General features: G+C 43.4%; 1 protein-coding gene across 9 annotated transcripts in view; it reads left to right on the top strand.

The window, feature by feature from the left end:
- Positions 1-21,112, top strand: part of Susd1 (sushi domain containing 1) — a 144,243-nt gene that overhangs the window by 31,657 nt on the left and 91,474 nt on the right. For all 9 annotated transcript variants that reach the window (XR_011369726.1, XR_011369725.1, XM_070011680.1 and 6 more), the window contains exon 6: positions 5,183-5,362. Coding sequence is in view for 7 of the 9 variants with exons in the window: in XM_070011680.1 (XP_069867781.1) it covers positions 5,183-5,362 (180 nt within the window). In the remaining 2 variants the exon portion in view is untranslated. The remainder of the gene's footprint in view (positions 1-5,182; positions 5,363-21,112) is intronic.

The following is a 21,112-nucleotide window of genomic DNA, read 5'->3' as shown; positions in this document are numbered from 1 at the left end:
TTAAGTACTGAGGGCCTCTATTTTCCTGTCAACTCCTTGAGACAAAAACACATCTGCCTTGCATGGTTTTCTGTGGGGAATAGATAAGATAGTATAAGTCTTTATCAAATAGATGGCGTTGTGTCCAGGAGGATTTTTAATTACTGAGCAGGTTTCCTAGGCTTCCTCAGTACCAGGCTGATATTATTTTTTTGAGGTTATTTTCTCAGCTAGTTTCTGCTTAGTGTTTGGTAGGTATGAGTTATCTCTGCTGGGTACAAATGTGGAAGTTATGTCTTTCTTCCTATTTATACTTATAAATTTAGTGATGTCTGTTTTCTATTCTCAGGGTTGTTATCATTTCAAAGTAGTATTTATTATCTGGGCATGCTAGCTCAAGCTTATAATCCTAGCTACTCAAGATGTGTAGGTTAAGAGGCCCATGGGAGATTGGGAGGCTTATGGTTCAAGGCCATACTGGGGGAAAAAATGTTTTTGAAACTCCATGTCAACCAATTAAAAACAACCATCAATAACAAAAATAAAACAAAACTGAGTGTACTTGGTCATTCCAGTCACCCCAAGAATGAGCCACTTGCACTCACCTCACCTGAAGGGAATAGATTTGTTCATGTCTTTCCAAGAGGGAAATTCTGGAGTCTTCTCCAACAGAATTGACCTCTTTTGGCTGACATTATCAACCACCTGGCTGTGTTAAATGATCTCTCAGTGAACATGTTCACCGTAGTTACACAAAAGAACAGTGGTGTTTGCTCTCTGAGCAACATTGAGTCTCTTGGAAGCTCCTTTGGCAGGCAGGTAATGGATCTAATCCATATCCCCCAAATTGCACAGATGAAAATTGAATCCATAATTTCTTTGCTTTCAAATGAATTAGGTTTAGTGGAGCAAATGTCTCATCTTATTGCAATTGCTTTAGCTGGATAGGGTTGTAGAGGTATCCTTGTCATCTATTTATTTATTTATTTATTTGTGTGTGTGTGTGTGTGTGTGTGTGTGTGTGTGTGTGTGTGTGTGTGTGTGTGTGTGTGTGTGTGTACTGGGGCTTGAACTTAAGGTCTGGGCATTGTACCTGAGCTCTTTTGCTCAAAGCTAGCTCTCTACCGCTTGAGCTACAGTTCCACTTCTAGCTTTTTGTAGTTAATTGGAGATAAGGGTCTCATGAAATTTTTCTGCCTGGGCTGGCTTTGAACTGCAATCCTCAGACTCAGTCTCCTGAGTAGCTAGGATTACAGGCGTGAGCTATCAGCACCCAGCTATTTATTGTTTTGACAGAGGTTTATGGGAAAGTCCACTGAGATATGACTGAGTCTAACTGACTATTGGAGTAAAATTGAATAATAGCTGGTACAGAGGACTGAAAGATATTAGAGGGTCACAGAGGATGGAACCCATGTGTAGCATCATCTGTAACTTCATGGCCAATGGCACCAAGACTTCTTCCACAGGGCAGAAATGATCTTTCTGCAGGGCAGAGGAGAGAGTCAAAATCCCCATGTATATTGGAAGTGGGTGCTTGAGATGAAGAAGACAGACACTTTTCACTCGTGTGGTCTGCAGGCAGGTAGACCTCTTTCTTCCTCATTTTTAGGGATTTTACCAGAGAGATGCCAAGGCCAGAGACCTCCAGATTTCAGGGAAAGTAGATCTTCTCACCAAAGAGTCTACATAAGTCTCAGGTCGTTCACCCTTAAGGGTGATGGGCTCCAGACACTGGCGAAAGAGGCCTTTGGAACCTACCAGGGAGTTGCCCTGGCCAGAAACTCACATTTATCCCAAGTGCAAGTGCTACCGAAGGTCCTGGTATGAAAAGGAAGGCATTCCTCCACATCTCTCTGTGTGGGTCACCATTTTATCAAGGATAGTTGGAGCTAGGGGCTGGTAAAAGAACTTACCGAGAAGGAAAATAGAAGAAGCAAAGGTGTATTAGGATACCATTAAAGGGAAATGGAAGGCAGCTAGATGGAGGGGTCCAACACAGTGAGGTTCACTGTGACCTTCATACCTACAACTAATGCATGTTGATTATATTCAGCCCCATTACCTACTCATCTCACTCCCCTTCTCCCCAGTCTCTCCCTCTTTCCTAACGGTCTTTCTTCTGCTTACATATCACTTTAGAATTTAGATTCTGCAACTGAGGGCAAACATGTGATTCTTGTCTATCTGAGTCTAGCTTATTTCACTTGATACAGTAATCTGCAGTTCCTCCCAGTTATCTGCAAATGACATAATTTAGCTCTTCTTTATAGCTGAATAATACACCACTGTAAATTTATGCCACATTTTATTTATTCATCTATTGATGGGCACTTAGGCTGATTCCATAACTTGGCTATTGTGACTTGTGCTATAGTGAACATCGGTGTACAGATACCTCTGTTGTATGTATGCTGACTTTGATTTCCACAGATAGATACCCAGCAATACTAGAGCTAGGCCTGATGGTAATTCTAGTTTTAGTCTTCTGAGGAACCTTCATACTGATTTCCATAGTGGCTGACATAATTTCATTCCCAGGAACACTATGTAAGGGTTTGTTTTTCCTCATGTCCTTGCCAGCATTTGTTTGTGTCTATTTCATTTGACTGAAATATTCTCTGGTCCTAAACATAGTTAACTTAGCCTTCAGGTCCTAATGTTATCTCTTTAGAGGTAAAGTATTTCCTATCCTATCACATTATCTTTTTTTTTTAAATAAGAAATTGACCCTGTGATTTTATTGTCTTCATAACTGCAGAAGTTGGAGCTTAGACCTTGGAATTTTGTCCTCATAACAAAAGTTGCAATTTAGGGGCTGGGAAGGTGGCTCAGTGGTAGAGCACTCGCCTTGCATGCATGAGGCCCTGGGTTTGATTCCTCAGCACCACATAAGCAAAAGGAAAAAAGCTGGAAATGGCGCTGTGGCTCAAGTGGTAGAGCGCTAGCCTTGAGCTGAAGAGCTGAGGGACAGAGCCCAGGCCAGAGTTCAGGCCCCATGACCAGACCCCCCCCCCCCAAAAAAAAAAAACAACCAAAAAATAAAAAAAAAAACAAAAACAAAAGTTGCAATTTATTTATTTATTTTTGGGTCCGGTCATGGGGCCTGAACTCTGGGCTTGGGTGCTGTCCCTCAGCTCTTCAGCTCAAGGCTAGCGCTCTACCACTTGAGCCACAGCACCACTTCCGGTTTTTTTCTTTTTGCTTATGTGGTGTTGAGGAATCGAACCCAGGACCTCAGGCATGCAAGGCAGGCACTCTACCACTGAGCCACCTTCCCAGCCCTAAAAGTTGCAATTTAGATCTCATGATTACACTGTATAGCAAAAGTTGGAACTTAGAACTGGAACTTGTTCCCTTTTCTTCTTGTCTCCATCCAGTTCGTAATGCTTGTACCTCTTTATAGCAAGCATTCCCTTTGATCTGCAGTTGGGCTCCACACATTCAAGTCTCAGCACCATCTTCTTGATAGTTGAATGTTTTTTCTGGTGGAACATTGGCGTAGTCTGACACCATAGCCTCTCTGTTCCTGTGATAACCATGCTGTCCCTGGGCATACAGAGAATCCTTGGCCTTCTTGTACTGTGTCACTTTGTGAGGTTAGTGCTTGCCTCTCTCCTTTTTTTTTTTTCTTTTTTGCCGGTCCTGGGGCTTGAACTCAGGATCTGGGGCTCTTTGTACTCAAGTCTAGCACTCCACCACTTGAGCCACAGTGAATTTTCTGAGTGGTTTATGGGGATGAGTCTCATGGACTTTCCTGCCTGGGCTGGCTTTGAACTGCCATCCTCAGATGGATGCTAGGGTTACAGGCCTGAGACACTAGCCCATAGCTTAATTTATTTTCTGGAACTGATTTTGAGGTTGTTTTTTCTTTTCTTCCAGAAAATCCACACACAGGAATATTTTGAACAACTCAAATATCTGAAAATGATTTTCTGCTACTGTTCTGTGAAGTATAGTTTGGTTGGATCTATAATGATAATGGCCTAATTGTTCTTCGGATATTCCTGTAAATGATCCATTATCCTTTAGTTGTCAGATTTGTGGTGAAGAAATTTTATATCAATTTTATAATTCTAGGTTTTCATTTTTTTGTTTGTTTGTTTGTTCAAGCCCCAGGACTGGGGTTTGAACTCAGGGCCTGAGCACAGTCCCTGGGCTTTGTTGCTCATGACTAGTGCTTTAACACTTGAGTCACAGGTCTTCTTCTGTCTTTTGTTTGCTTATTGTTTTTTGGGTTTGGTCGTGGTGCCTGAACTCTGGGCCTGGGCGCTGTCCCTCAGCTCTTCAGCTCAAGGCTAGTGCTCTACCACTTGAGCCACAGTGCCACTTCCGGCTTTTTTCTTTTTGCTTATGTGGTACTGAGGAATCGAACCCAGGGCCTCAGGCATGCAAGGCAAGCGCTCTACCACTGAGCCACCTTCCTTGCCCCCTCTTCTGTCTTTTGATGGTTAAAGAGTTTAATGGACTTTCCTTCCTGGGCTGGCTTTGAATCATGATCCTCAGATCTCAGCCTCCTGAGTAGTTAGGATTATAGCCATGAGCCACCAGCTCCAGCTGCGCAGGTTGTTTTTAGTTTAAAAGATTCACATAAATTGGTTGTTTAGAGGCTGAACTTTGCTTTAAAAAACAGGGGCTGGGAAGGTAGCTCAGTGGTAGAGCACTTGCCTTGCATGCTTGAGGCCCTGGGTTCGATTCCTCTGCACCACATAAGAAAAAAGCCAGAAGTGGCGCTGTAGCTCAAGTGGTAGAGTGCTAGCCTTGAGCTGAAGAGCTGAGGGACAGCGCCCAGGCCCAGAGTTCAGACCCCACGACCGGACCCCTCCCCCCGCAAAAAAAAACAAAAAACAAGAAAACATAGAGATTGGGATTGGGAAGTTGGCTCAGTGGTAGAGTGCTTGCCTTGCATGCATGAGGCCCTGGGTTCAATTCCTCAGCACCATATAAGCAGAAAAAAGCTGGAAGTGGCGCTGTGGCTCAAGTGGTAGGGCACTAGTCTTGAGCTGAAGAGCTGAGGGACAGCGCCCAGGCCCAGAGTTCAGCCCCCACAACCGACCTACCCCCGCTCCAAACAAACAAAAAAACAAATAAACGTAGAGATGTTAGCCGGGTGCTGGTGGTCATCCGTGCCCAGCTTTAAGTGTTTATTTCTAAAATATGAATTCTGGACTGTTGACTAGCGATGTGTTGCTTTCCAATGCAGAGATCAACTGTGGCCATCCTCCAGAAGTGCAGAACGCCATGTTGGTGGGGAATCACAGCTCCAGCCTGGGTGGTGTGGCTTACTATGTCTGTCAAGAGGGCTTTGAGAACACTGGAGGAGAGATCACTTCTGTTTGCACGGAGAAAGGCACCTGGAGAGAAAGCACTTTAACATGCACAGGTACAGATTACATTCTGCTGGGCTCCTGTTTTCTAGGAACAAAACAGCCAGTGTGAGCTCTGACCATCAAACCATCAGCAGGAAGCCTCCCTCTGTGTTCTGTGCCTGGCCCTGCATTTCCTGGGTTGGCAATTAGCTTGATTTTTGTCAGCTAAATCCTCAAGATTTAGAAAGTGGATTAGAGAAACAAGTTGGATAGAAAATTTTATGTAGCCATCTTTTGGAACACCTTAATACATAGGGATTGCTATTTTCTCTTGGTTGGCTGAGAAATTTTTTTCATGAACCATTTTATCAGAGGAGTATACTCCTAACTTGGCATATGCTCATATTGCAGCTTTGGAGATAAAAGCTGATGTAACAGAAGGGGTATTATTATTATTATTATTATTATTATTATTATTATTATTTGCCAGTCCAGGGGTTTGAACTCAGGGCCTGGGCACTGTCCCTGAGTTTCCTTTTTGCTCAAGGCTAGCACTCTACCACTTGAGCCACAGTGCCACTTCCAGCCTTTTCTGTTTATGTGGTACTGAGGAATCGAACCCGGGGCTTCATGTATGCTAGACAAGCATTCTACTACTAAGCCACATATCCAGCCCGAGAAGGGGATTTAAATGTTTATTTTCAAAATTAGCTGAGGGCTGGTAGCTCACTCCTGTAATCCTAACGTTTAAGGAGGTTGAGCTCTGAGGAAGCTAGAATGGGCAGGAAAGTCTGTGAGACTCTTATCTCCTATTACCAACCAAAAAGCCAAAAGTGGAGCTGTGGCTCAAGTAGTAGAATGCTAGCCTTGAGCCAAAAAGCTCAGAGACAGAGCTCAGGCCCTTAAGTTCACACACACACAAAACTTGTGTTAAAACACAAAGCAAAGCCGGCGCCAGTAGCTCATACCTGTAATTCTAGCTACTCAGGAGGCTGAGATCTGAGGATCATGGTTCAAAGCCAGTTTGGGCAGAAAAGTCCGTGAGATTCTTTTTTTTTTTTTTTGGGTCCGGTCGTGGGGCCTGAACTCTGGGCCTGGGCGCTGTCCCTCAGCTCTTCAGCTCAAGGCTAGCGCTCTACCACTTGAGCCACAGCGTCACTTCCGGCTTTTTTCTTTTTTGCTTATGTGGTGCTGAGGAATTGAACCCAGGGCCTCATGCATGCAAGGCAAGCGCTCTACCACTGAGCCACCTTCCCAGCCCCTCCGTGAGATTCTTATTGCAATAAACCACCAGAAAACCAGAAGTGGCACTGTGGCTCAAGTGGTAGGGAGCTAGCCTTGAGCTGAAGAGCTGAAGGACAGTGCCCAGGCCCAGAGTTCAAGCCCCACGACTGACCAAAAACCAAAAACCAAAACCAAAACAAAAAACCCGCAAAACAAATTAAAGCACCAATGTAACTATTTATAAGTGTGTAATTCATAGCACTATATATTATTGTACAACTTTTTATCTTTAAAAACAAATTCTGTACCCATTAAATTATTCCCCATTCTCCTTTCCCACTGCCTCTGACATGTTATTATTCTAATTTTGTTTCTTATGAAATTGACTACTCTCAGTAGTTTATATTAAAAAAAAGTTGAGTTTTCTTCTCAAGACTTGCCTATTCCACTTAGCATACATCTTTCGCTCTCTTTTTTAAGACTAGAGTTTGAACCTAATGGCTTTGCTAGGCAGGTACTCTACCACTTAAGCCATACCTCGAGCTCTTTTTTTTGCTTTAGGTGTTTTTAAGATCAAATCTTGCTTTTATTCCTGGGCCTCCCTGAGGTGTGAGCCTTATATTTAGACTTGTTAGCAGGGGACAACAGTCACATGCCACCATGCCCATCTTTTTCTGTTGAGATGGGGGTCGGGGAGCAATTTCATGAATTTTTGGCCCAGATTGATCTTGAACTGTCATTTGCTCAATCTCAGCCTCCTAAGTAGCTAAGATTACAGGCAGGAGTCACCACATCTGGCTCACTCAGCATACTATCTTCAAGGCTCATCCATAATGTGTCAGGGATCTTTCGCAAGGTGGAAAAGTTTCCGTGTGTGTGTGTGTGTGTGTGTGTGTGTGTGTGTGTGTGTGTGTGTGTGTGTGTGTGTGTGTGTGTGTGTGTGTGTGTGTGTGTGTGTGTGTGTGTGTGTGTGTGTGTGTGTGTGTGTGTGTGTGTCTGCATCTGCTCATCCATCAATGGACACCTCAGTTGCTCTCATTTTTTGGCTATTGTGTACAATGTTACCATGGAATCTGGGTGTACAAATATCTCTTTGAGACCCTGCTTTCAATTCTTTTAAATATATACCCGGAAGTGGAAAGTTTTGCGATCCACTTGAGTTCTATCAGTGCCATATATAAGACATGTATCATCAGGTAAGGCATTATGACCATCGGTCTTCTTGTCTGTTCAAAGGTGGAAATAAAGTCTGCCTTTCCTTTATCAAAACATTTTTGGAGAAGAAGTCAGTTGAGCTCATGTATGGGGAGGATTTTGAAAAGTTTAAAGCGGCGTGCACTTCAGTGCTATTCTTAAGTTGTTAGTCTCCCATGAAGATCTTTTCATGAAGCAGAGGAGCGCGCTTCCATGTGCTTCCCCTCCCTCCAAGCCATGTGTGGGAACAGGCAACAATTCCTGACAATTTGTGACACTTGGCCAGGGAGTGTGACAATGCTTGTCACATAGTCTTCAATGGCTCTGGGAATATATTTCTGCATGCTTATTTGCTTCTCTCTGAAGTTAGCCCTCAAGAGTAAAAATCTCAAGGACAGCATTGGCCTGGATCTCTGGATTGATTAGCAAGCAGAATTGTGGCAGAATACCTTGAATCTGACTAAAGTTTCCCATAGGAAAAGTCTAGCCAGCACAATCACCTCTGCTGTTTATTTATTCATCAAGCAATGATTCTTAGCCATTTTGGCGCTAGGACCTTAGTGAAATCCACCCATTTATTCACTAGATACTTGGTTAATATGCACTGTGTGAGGTAGTTTGTAAGGCACCTCTTCTTCTTCTTTTTTTTTTTTTTGTCGGTCGTGGGGCTTGAACTCTGGGCCTGGGCGCTGTCCCTCAGCTCTTCAGCTCAAGGCGAGCGCTCTACCGCTTGAGCTACAATGCCACTTCCATAGGCACCTCTTCTTAAAAATAGATGTTTCCCCCAAAGAAATGCACGTGCACATGAACATGTACTGTTTTGCAAAGAAGTTCAGGGTATTAATGATGCTCTGAAGTGCATGAATAAAGACAGCATTCTTGGGGATAGGTGGACAACCCAGCTTTTCTGCCGAGGCCCTGTCTATACCATGCAATTCCTATGTTCACTTGTCACCAGTTTCAGAAGCAAAAACAATGAGACTTTAGATGTAGTTCAGCCTTGCTTTAGAGAGGTCTCATTGACTTGCAGAGTAGCAAGAGCAAACCTTTAATGAGCAAGGACTTCAGGATCCCAGTTTTACTAACAGGAAATTGAGATGAGCTGACACCTTAGTGGACCAGGCTGATGCTTACATCAACCTATGACGACATCTCTATAAGTACTTCCAAGTGTGACTTGGAGAAGTTGAGGCCTGTGTCTCTGGGAAGAATTCCCCATGGTGTGACTTGGTAAGAGCTGGGTATAGTAGTGGACCCTTAGCTTTTTGCTCCCTTGCTCCAGCTTTTCTGCCTCCATCATTCAGAAATCAGTGGGGGCACAAGGATTAGTCACTCCATGAGAAACCAGTGGATCTGCATGGGGCATAGTAAGCTATTAATTAGCTGATCCTTGTAGAGCACTTTGAAGAACAAACATGTTATGTAACTGCTAATTACAATTACCGTCCTCGGCCCGCCACCTTCCACAGAGCGTGTGGTTCCAGCTGCAGCTGCTTCCACAGGCTTAGGCGGGCTTTGATTTAGAGAAAGAAAAGACATTTTCCCTGTGAGCTGGGATCTTTCTCTGAGGAGGCCTCTGTGCCCTCACTCAGGATTGGCAGCTAAATTCAATTTCCGTTGATAAAGGGGTGATTTGCATGCTGATTAATTCATGGTGCCGGGCAGATGATCTAGGGATGTGGTGGGGGAGGTGGGAGAGGCTTCTGGAGATGGTGGGAGAGATACTGATTCCTCGGGCTCTTCCTCAGCTGCCCCCCTCTCTCTCCTTTTCCATGTGGTTGTCCCCCAGATCCCCTCTTTACCCGCAATCCCCGGTCCCTCAGTGTTTCTAGTTGCCTTCCTCAGTGTTGGCTTTTGGCCTTCTCTCTCTTCCTCTTCATTACCTCCTGTCTCTAATTTCATTGTTTATCCCACTTTCTAGACTTCCATGTTTAGTTCCAAACTGGGTTTTGCAATCTTTATCTGGACTGATTTTAATTACCTTAAAAACATGTTTTTGGAGCCCCACTTTCTTCAGATTGGTAGCACAGGTCTGTAACATATTTTTTTAGAGTGTGAGTTTTTTTTTTTTTCTTGAAGGCCAGTTCGTACTGGAAACTCCAGACAGCTGGGAATTAGGCAACTGCTTTAGTGTCTGGAAAAACCCCAGGTGGAAGCTTGATGTTAGTCAGTTGGTTTACCTCAAGATCAAAGAGCTGATTCATTCTCGATAAGGCTGGCCCTGGCTTCCATTCTGCACAGGTCATTTGGCTTTTCATGTTTAGAGCCTGAGTTAATAATTATATGGTTGCTCACTCCTTACTCTTAGAAGGGTCACTTCTCTATTGGAGCAGACGGTTTCTCTGTCAGCCATGCTTTCCACACCCTTCCCTGCCCTGGGCACTGTTGCTAGGGCTCCCGGTTGAGTGGCAGACCTCTTCTCCAGCTCACTGAGCGCTCACTCGCGGCTCCACACATTTCCGATGGAAAAGAAAGGTCAACTGGCATAAATCGGCACATTTATGCAGATAACCCCACGATTGGGTTGTGTCTGAGTCTGTGTATGAAGTGTGGACCAGCAAGCTTTATTGCTATTGCTGACAGAGCATCAGCCTCCACACCCAAGGCTCTCCTCGGAGCCTTAATGATTGATTGTGTTTCATCCTCAGGCAAACCCTGTGAAATATCATTTTCATTTTGCAGATGAGTAATCTCAGATTTAAAAAGGTTAGGCCACCTTCTCAGTGTCATCAGTGACTAAGAAGTGATACAGTTACGATGTGAACTCAGGTCTAGAAGCCCTGAACATCCATACTCTCTCTCCTTCCATCTGATCTCTCAAAATTCAATGACTTTCCTACTGTCCTGATAATGTTTGCCATAGCAAGGGTATTATTTATTTAACATATTTCTTAACACATACATATACACCCTAATTAAGCACCAAAAAAGCCAAAAGTGGGGCTGTGGCTCAAGTGATAGATTAGTAGTCTTGAGCAAAAGAAGTTCAGGGACAGAACCTAGTAGCCCTTTTGTTCAAGCCCTAGAAGCAGCACACCCAAAAAAAGCAAGCAAGCACAACTCTAAGGCATATTACTTCTACTCATCGTATGTGACTTGAATACTTAAAACACAGAAAGAACAAGGTGCCAGTGGCTCGTGCCTGTAAGCTTAGCTTCTCAGGAGGCTGAGATCTCAAGATCATGGTTTCAAGCCAGCCTCATCAAGAAACTCCTGAGAGAGACTCTTGACTCCCCTTTAACATGAAACAGCTGCAAGTGGGGTTGTGGCTTAAAGTAGTAGAACACTAGTCTTGAGCAACAGTTCTCAGAGAGAGCACTCAGGCCCTGAGTTCAAATCCAATGACCAACAAAAAGAAAAGCAAACCTACACACAGAGAAATCATCAAAACAGTTATAGCTAACCATACATTTATTACAATAGTCACCTTAAGAATATGTTTTCCAACATCAATGTCATGGCCATGATCAGAATGGCATTTCTGTTCAGGAGTGGCCTTTGAAGCAGTCTGTGGATTGTGCTAGATCATCATGCTGCTTTCTGAAATTGGATGCTGTTTTGACTAAGGATGACATTAAATTTGGCTCTCTGTTTGAGTCACCTGAGTTTTATTATGAAGGACCTTTTATTCTTTTCAAAAATAAGAGAAAAAGGATTCAAAATTGTAAATCAAAAGATACCTCTGAAAGAGTAACCTTTGCTCATTACCTCTATTCCCTCCTTTTCTCAGCCTACTAAAGACCCATGAGGCACCCAGCTCCACTCCCCTCACTAATGACCATCTGATTGCCAAATTCATGTTCTTACTCCCGCCATTCTTTCCCTTAACTCTCCTACAATCTTTAGCATTATTGACCATCCATCCATCCATCCATCCATCCATCCACCCAGCCAGATAATGCATATTTGAATATTTATGTCTAAGATGTGCTACTGTTTGGAGGTAGAGAAATAAGCATAATCTTAGTCATGGTAAAGTTTATTCAGGAAAGGAGGCATTAAGTAACTAATTTCATAATTATTTAGGTGCAAATGCATTATATTCACCATATAGAGGAAAAAGTACATGCTAACAGAATACCAAATATGTGTGTGTGTGCGTGTGTGTGTGCGTGCGTGTGTGTGTGTGCGTGCGTGTGTGCTTGCGTGCGTGTGTGTGTGTGTGTGTGTGTGTGTGTGTGTGTGTTTATAGCAGCCTGTCCTGGCTCTTCCTAGGTAGGGTAAGGAGGTTGTGGGTTGGTAGAAAGGGAGATAACTTTCAAGGAAGAGTCACTCTTCCCTTTATTTCCTGGACATCACTTTCTCTTAGTTTTTGAGTTTCTCAGTGTTCTGTCACTGGGTCCTCTCTTTGTCTACCCATGTCCGCACTCCTACCTTCTACCTTACACAATCCCATGACTTCCGAAGCTATTTTCCCTGGGTTAGTCACAGATAACTCACATCTAGCATGTCCTCAACACAGTTCATTGCTTTCTCTCACAGGCCAGTTCTCTGCCTCTTGTGATTCTTAGGAGAGCAGTGAAAGGCCATTCATTCAGACTTGAAGCTCAAAGGCTGGCAGCCAGCCTGGACTCCTTGCCATTCCTGCTCTCGCACCTCCTGTTGATTCTCCTTCAGAATTGTCTCTTGTTTTTATAACACAGTGCTCCAATTTCATCTCTTAACCTCTTGGCTGAGTAAGTACTTCAGTCTAAAAGCTCTTAGTCGTAGTGTGGACCACAGCTCATCATGAGTCCTGATTTGCCTTGCTTCGTGCTGTCTGGCCTTTGGGCAGGTGAGTTACCATGGAAGCCACAGCTCTACACTATGGACACAATAATATCTAGCTCCTGAGATTGTTTTGAAGGTTAAAGCACTGTGACAGTATCTGGTTCATAGTAATAATTCAATCAGTGTTTATTATTTTTTTTTTCCTGATTGCCTCAGGACTGCTGGGAAGAGGAGGTGAAGGTCAAGTCGAGCGAAAGCACTTTGGTCTGACGTATTGGTATCACTGAGGTGGTAGTGTGTTCTTTCCTCCCTTGTCTTTCTGCTTCTTCAGTACTGTGGTGCTTCCTTCAGAATACAAGTTGTTCCTACATCTTCCTGATTTTAGACCCCATTGTTCAGAGGAGTGAGCCTAGACCTAATCTGGGGAACAAACAGTCCCCTCTTGTACTCCCTGTGCAGACATCTTCCCTTTTCCTCCCCACCTGACACTCCTCTCTCACCATTCTGAATATGCTACCCTTGGACTATCCCGGCCTGAGTCATGCTGCTATGGTTACCACATGCCCCTCCCACACCCCATAGCTGTTTTCCCACAGCAGTCATGCCCTCCATGGAGCTGGCTTTCCTGGGTTCTCCAGACAGACAGGATGTCCTGTTTTTTTTTTCTATACCTTATGATACCTGTATGTTGCTTTGGATGAATACTTTTGGAGTTGCAATTTACTTGTGTTTATGTTTACCTCTTCCACTGGACATGATGCTCCATAAGGGAAGTGCTGGCATCCTGATTTTGTCACCGTTCAATGCCTGGCACCATAGGATGCTTGGCATTGGGCAGCCATCAGTGAATAGTGAAAGGAAGAGCCCTAGAAGCTGTCCAAGAGAAGACTTGAAAAGATGTTTTCATGTTATCAGTACTAAAAATATTTCCCCAAGGGTTCTCATTTTAAACATGTAGCTCTCTTTTAATGTAGAGGTTTAACGTCAGGTATATTTATAAAGAAGTATTTCTAACCGAGTTTAGAGAAAACCTCACCAAACTTTGTTAATCTGCTCCTTGGGATGAACTATGTGATATCTCTACAGTAAGGTCTGGGTCCTGCAGAGAGCGTGGCACAGGCGATAGGCAACAGGCATTACTGAGATATCATGGACAGTTGTCATAGTGAATGAGCAAAAAGAAAGAACAAGAAAGGAAACTTTACTAATTTCTGCTCGGGTAACAAAGGGACCCAGTGTGAGAAGGAAATTTGCTTTCCTGGTAACTCAGTGAGAATGTGAGAGGTCAGATGTTTTCTTTTCCTGCGGGACAGGTGGTGACTTTGCACTGTGTGGTAGGTGAGTAAGCAGAGATGTCTGGAGCTCTGAGGCTGTGAAAGGCCGCAGAGAGGAAGGGGTCAGGAATATGTGGAACTTGCTCAGGCTACTGAAAGATTTTTACTGACATCTTTATGCCTAAGGAGGTGCACTAGTAAAGTCTTTTCATCCCTCAGTTACCCAGGAGCCCAATTGTGTATTTCTTTGATTTCAAATGATTGGTCTTCTGGGAAGAAAAATTAATGTAGACACTAGGAATTGTTTAAATATTAGGTGATCATTTGATTTCTGCAGAGATTTCTGTGTTCCTCTTGTGCCTTTGTGTGTTCTCACTTACTAAGAGCTGTTGTAGATTCGCACAGTAACAGCCATGTGAACCAGAATCTAGGTAATGTTGTAACAGCATGACTTAGTAAAGATGTAAAATCTTTGATGGGCAGAGAGATCAGCGGACCATGTCAAACTGTACTTGGCTTTAATATAGAAGTGAGTTGGCACTGCAGATACCTAAGGAACAGGCTTTCTTTCCTTTTTTGGTGGTTGAGAAGAAATTTACTAGAGGAGCTGAGTTGAGAAGGGCTATTTTCTGAGCTGGAGAATTATCTTTCTCATTCTTCTGGATGAGAGTCTTACCTTGGATTTCCCAGAACAGAGACATGGGCTTGTATTTACCACTGAATAGTGAGTAGAATCCCAGAAGCAGGAGTGGAGATCAAGAGGGTAATGAAGGGAAAGAAGGAGAGCCAATGGAACTTTGTCTTGTCTATAGAATGGAAGGGATTGCTTCATTGGTTTGATTCATTGTGAATGACCATAGGAACTGAGTCTTTTAGGACAGTTCTTCAAGGTTCTGGGGAAAAGGGAAAGAATTTATCTTTTAGTTTCTGCCCCCATGGAGTTTTATCTCCTCTGCTAGTCCAGGTTGAATGTGGGAGCTATGGAGAGGAAACCTCAGGAGCCAAGGAACAATCATGTTACCCAAACCTATGCCTGACACACAAAGAACAGATGAGGACAAGAGAGACCCAAGAATCTGTGAGAAATACCCCGTTCATTGGGAAACAGCTTTCCTGTTGAGTGAGATGAGATTCTTTTATTCAGGGATGACAGGATGGAGGCCAACTGCTGGGAGTTATTTCTATTGTGATGTTTTTATACATGCTGTTGTTTCTGTAATTTAATTTTGGATTTGTTCATTTTTTGGGGGGGCAGGGTCCGGTCGTGGAGCCTGAACTCTGGGCCTGGGTGCTGTCTCTCAGCTCTTCAGCTCAAGGCTAGTGCTCTACCACTTGCGCCACAGCACCACTTCTGGGTTTTTTCTTTTTGCTTATGTGGTGCTGAGGAATCGAACCCAGGGCCTCCAGCATGCAAGGCAAGCACTCTACCACTGAGCCACCTTCCCAGCCCATGAATTTGTTCACTTTGAGGGTATATGTACCTTTGATTTTTGTACATTAGCTTTGTATTCTGGAACCTTGCTGAACTCCTTGCTTAGTGGTGATTTCTTTTTATTTTTTTTAATGTTGGAATTCCTTAGGAATAGATTAGATTATTTCATCTGTAAATAGAGACATTCTTTTTTTTTTTTTTTGTCTGTCATGGGGCTTGAACTCTGGGCCTGGGTGCTGTCCCTCAGCTCTTCAGCTCAAGGCTAACACTCTACCACTTGTGCCACAGTGCCACTTCCAGCTTTTTCTGTTTATGTGGTGCTGAGGAATCAAACCCAGGGCCTCATGCATGTGAGGCAATTACTATATCACTGAGCCACTTTCCCAGCCCAATAGAGACATTCTTACTTTATGTTCGGGAAATTTGAGTTTAAGGACATGAAAAGCTAGATCCCTTTCCTTCCCCCACCCTCTGAACAGCTTCCTTGGTTGACTTGGTCTGTTGGAAACTGTGTTACCTTAATATGCTTTCCCACAGTACCACATGCATTACCTGGAATGCATGCAGATTGTTTAAAAGAAGCAGACCCTAGAGAAATCAAGGCTTTCAGGATGATGTGACTTCCATTAAAGGACTCCCAAGGGTAACCAAGGAACTTGTGGAGCATTTCTTTAGTTTACCCCCAGCTGTTCCTGGGGACTGGCCTTGTATGATGACACATTTCCCATTTCCCACCCAGTTGAGATGCAGAAGACAGAAGCAGATCTCTTCTGTGTAGTTCTAGAGAAAAATCCAATGGAGACTTGGCTCTGGAACTCGTCCCATCCCAGATGAGTGGATGCCGGTGGTCCAGCGAGCTAGGCTGCAGTTCTCACCCACCTGTAGCAGTCAGGCTCCTTTGTGATGATGGAAGTTGGGGGATTGGCCTGTGATCACCTGAATTGCCCAATTCAGTGTCAATCAGAGCCTGACTGGTGATTGGCAGAGAGAAAAATCCATTCAGATTCCCTCTTCCCCCTCCAGTCTAGAAACCATGACTAGAAATTAGCACTGTATCAGTGTTTAATAACACCTGTGTTAGGTAGCAAATAAGCTCGGGAAGAATAGACTCCAAGGTTGTACGTGTGGTATGTAAAGGAATTTCCATTTTCCTGGTGGGGCATAAATAGAATTGTATGGGAATATGAGTCAGAAGGATTTGCTTCTCAGTAGAGCTGCTTTCCAATGCTATTATTATTATTATTATTATTATTTTTTTTTTTTGGTCTGTCATGGGGCTTGAGCTCTGGGCTTGGGCACTGTTCTTGCGCTCTTCAGCTCAAGGTGAGCACGCTACCGCTTGAGCCACAGTGCCACTTCTGGTTTTCTGGTAGTTTATTGGAGATAAGAGTCTCATGGACTTTCCTGCCCGGGCTGGTTTTGAACTGCAGTCCTCAGATCTCAGCCTCCTGAGTAGCTAGGATTACAGGTGTGAGCCATTGGCGCCCAGCTCTATTATCATTTTTCAAAGGTGAATTTTGTTGTTGTTGTTGTTTTTGGTGCTGTTCTGTGCTCAAGACTAGCTCTCTACCACTTAAAGTACAGCTCTACTTCTGGCTTTTGGTGATTAATTGGAGATAAGAGTATCACAGACTTTCCTTCCTACCCAGGCTGGCTTTGAGTCAGGATCCCCAGATCTCAGCTAGCTGAGTAATTAGGAATACAGGCATGAGCCCCTAGCACCTGACAGGAATCTAGACTTTTTTTTTCTATGTATAGGACAGCTTTATTGAGGTGTAATTGACTGACAGTGACTTTCACACATAAAATACACATTTTGATCAATTTGACATGTAGAGATACACCTGTAAAATCATCCTACAGAAGCTATTTTAGCTGTATCACAAAATAACACATAATCAAGACACCATGGTGAGGATATTTCTCCCTTCTAGCAGCCCGTGGCAGGTCAGAGACCCCTGCTCCTCTTTCAGTCCCAGGAGAGAACTGTATCAACACCCTTGCCACGTGGCTTGTCAAGAGCCTGCTCTCCAGTGTGGCCATTGCATTTTCCTCTCCACTATGGACATTGCTGTGTCCTCCAAAAATGCTTATGTTCAAGCTCCGATGGAAACGGATCCTGAAAGGTGGTGATGACAGTGAAATGAGATCATTATGGGTTAATCAGCCCTCTGTGGCTGCCCATGATGCAACCAGGTTAGAAGAGCAAGGCACCTGGACTGTTAAGATAATCTGGATTTCTTTGTCTTTTATGTGTTAGGTTTAATGTCATCGTCGTCCAACAGAGTGGATGCTGGCAGGGAGAAAATCTGGACAGAGATTAACGGGACAGGGCATCTGTGTACAGAAGCATATCTATTTAACATCCTTATTATTTCTTGTTTCTAAGCACTCGTATATCACTTCTCCTGAGTAAACCTGGAAGCATCTGCTGACTTGGTGACAGAATATAGCCTGTGGCCCTCAAGTTGTGGTTAGATCCTTCATGGGCAGGATAGTGCTCCCAGAGAAAGCTCCCATTTACGACCCAGGGTTGGTTTCTGAGCTGACTGGTGGCAGAGCATGGCCTTGTCTAGCTGTCCTGACTGATCAGCGCAGTGTAGGGTGGAAAGACAGGAGACTAGAATCCATCGTCTCAGTGATTCTGGCTGGTGTCACGGTCCTGTCTTTGCTCTTCTAAAAGACACATAGCAGGACAGTGGTTGAGCCCTGTGACATCAGTTCATGAGGAGACCATCCACTTGCACACAGTCAGAAGAACCCCAGAAGTGTGCCTGAACCTGCTCATTGTGCCAGTTCCACTGTGAGCATTTCCACAGCCCTTCCCAGCCACCCTGGGCCCACTGTTCTTGGTTTACACTGCTGGCAGGCCTAGGGGAAGTGTCATTTCCTCCTAAAGGACACTGAACACAGGATGTGGGGTCACGCTTCAGCACTAACTGGATGGGAGAATTCCTATTTGCTTTCTGATGTTTGTGCTGAGTTGGGGCTGTTGTGTGTGTGAGGGGGATGTGGTTACAGAGGTCAGAATCAGAGCAGGTCTAGCAGGACACACTCTCATTCTGTGGGCCCAAGAATGAACGGCACTGGTGTATTGTTTCTCTGCAAAGTGGCAGATAATAGAAAGGTGTTCGAAAGGTGATGATGCGGTTGATTCTCAGTGATTCAGGACAGTGGAAGTTAGCCTTGCAGCACACTTTTCTTTAATAGTCAACCTAGAAGTCATTTCTTTGTTGCAGTACTGGGGTTTGAACTCAATGGGGCTTTGTGTTTGCTAGGCAGGCACTCTATTACTTGTGCCATGTCCCCTGGCCCTTTTTGTGCTTTAGTTATTTTTCAGATAGGTTCTGGTGTTTTTAGCCTGGGGCCAGCCTCAAACTGATCCATCTACCAATAGCTTTTGTGTAACTGGAACTAGAGGCGTACTCCACAATGCTAAATTTATTTCTTGAGATGGGATATATGTCTTACTAGACATGAATGAATCGCTTAATCTAGTTTACTATTGTTTGCCTTGAATTATGCTCTGATAGCAATACTAGTTTATTTTAACTGATTTCTTTGTGCTTGCATTTGTATGATAAACAATTGTCTCCCTTTCTCCAAAGTTATCCAGGTTATTGCTCTAGGTGTATTCTAAGAGGTAGCATCTGCAGAGAGCCTTTCTGGCTGAGTTCACTTTATATTATTATGATGATGATATCATTTCCCTTCCTTCTGACATCTTAGTTTTCCTTTTAATGTTACTCTATTTTTTTGTTTTGTCTCTTGCTACACAGAGTTCTTCCTCAGACAGCCAGACAGTACAAATTTAGTTTTTATTCTATAATCGATCACATTAAAGAAAATGATTTGGGAGCCTCTTTCTCTGATAGCTGATATTAAGAATGAAACAAGGTTAATCTCTCCCCAAATAGATAAGGAATTGAGCATTCTTTCTTCGTTTTTATTTTCTCTCCTTTCTTTTTCCTTACATTATTGACCGAATATGGCGCTTCATTTGTACTTTTAAAATGTTATAGGAATATTTACAGCAGCAGTTTAATATCAGGTATATGTTTAATAGTTTCAATTCTCTCTGCCAGTTTGATGTTGCTATTTCTATATTTATTTATCTGTCAGAACAATGACTTTAGTCTTTTCCTCACTGAGAAAATGTGATCATCTGAGAATGTCTTTCTTGTGGGAATAGAATGGAGTAAAGATAAAACTCATGTCATCACAACTTTCTGTTCTTACAATTCTGTAGTGATTCACATTGGTTTTGGCAACTTAAAGCTTTGAAAGAGAAGTTTGATGAAGCTGTGACATTGTTTTCCTCCTTTGTCCTCTGTCTTTCAGGAAAATACAACAAGCTTCTGTTCTCCATGCTTTTAACGCATTTATGCAAATGTGCTTGTATACACTCACATTTTCAGTCTATCCTTTCTCACATACTTCACGTTTAGTTGCTTACTTTCCTTTTTTTTCTTTGTTCCAGGTCTCATTTAGGTTCCAGGTCTCCTTTCATTTTTATTTCTGCCTTTCATCCAGCTTCCTCTCTGCTATTATATTCTCTTGTCACCTCATTCTTTATCTGTAGTTGGAGTCCATTTTTACAGGTTTTATGAAAGTACAAAATAGGTGTTACCTAACTACCATCACTCATCTCCATTTATGTTTGTGTTTATCAATCCAGATGTCACCTAAGTATGTCCGCCTCCTTCTTCCTCTCCTGGGTAGAATAATTTCATAGGTATTTTGGGGGAGAAGGGCTTCCTGATTACTTATCCTAGGAAGGTAAAAGTTCTATCTATGATTGATATTTCCTTCTGAATAAAATAGATTGCCTGCTGTTGATTTCACATCTTATTGGTGAATGTTACTGTGCTTATCTTAGTTCTCCTTGTGAAGGGTTTACTGCTGGGGGGGGGTGCCTTCTTTTGGGAAGCAGCTGTGAGGGGAAGCCCATCCCCTTGAACTTTACTTCTGAGCACCTTGCTGTCTTGGTTGGTGAAGCCCCTGGCCTCGGGTCAGCTCCACATTGCCTGCTTTCACTGTGGTGCTGTGGCACTGTGTAGCAAAGCTGTGAGTCACTTTGTCAACCCAGGCCTTCTGTCAGTGGAACCGTTACATCTAATGGCTTCTACTCTGAAGTCCTTCCTTGTTGCAGATTTCTGGTGTGCTAAGCAATGACTGTTATTATTGTCAACAGCAGTAATAGTAGTGTATATAATTTTTGCCTTGGCTTTTTTTTGTTTGTTTTTTTATACAATACTCAGAACCTGGGTACTGTCCCTTAGCTTCTCACTCAAGACTTATGCTCCACTTCTGGCTTTTTTGGTGGTTAAATTGGACATAAGAGTCTGATAGGTTTTCCTGCCTAGACTGGCTGCAAACCATGATCCTTAAATCTTAGCTTCCTGAGTAGCTAGGATTATAGGCATGAGCCACCAGGTCCTAGCTTGCCCTGGCTACTTGTCAGAATTGCCTGGTGAACTGTAGACACACACACACACACACACACACACACACACACACACTCACATTGACACATCCTTCGGAGGTGCAGTTAGAACTGTAGACACACACACACACTCACATTGACACATCCTTCAGAGGTACAGTTAGAACTGTAGACACACACACACATACACACACACACACACACATACTCACATTGACACATCCTTCAGAGGTGCAGTTAGGTTTGGGGGTCACTGGGCTATGGCTTCATAAGAACATTCCTTGCTGATTGTCCCGTACCCTGTCTGGCTTCTCCATGGGCTCCCTCTCTTCCTTTTCAATCTGAAATGTCTTCCTTTAGCTTGTTCTCTTCTGTGCTGTGCTAAGCAGAAATGTCTTCATGCTTCTGCTTTGTGTGTGGCAACTAACCTTTTTTTAAAAAACCCAGATGCAAATTTTGACCCATTTTTACTTATTCTCAGTCACTTCTGTCGGAGTGGGCGTGGGAAGTGGAAGCCAGATGCCTTTGCTCACATTACCATCCT

The sequence above is a fragment of the Dipodomys merriami genome, unplaced genomic scaffold (assembly GCF_024711535.1).
Source record: "Dipodomys merriami isolate MVZ:Mamm:240054 unplaced genomic scaffold, mDipMer1.0.p SCAF_11, whole genome shotgun sequence".
Lineage (NCBI taxonomy): Eukaryota > Metazoa > Chordata > Mammalia > Rodentia > Heteromyidae > Dipodomys > Dipodomys merriami.
Note: the sequence above shows the minus strand (reverse complement) of the source record. Positions and strands in the feature narration are given on the sequence as shown.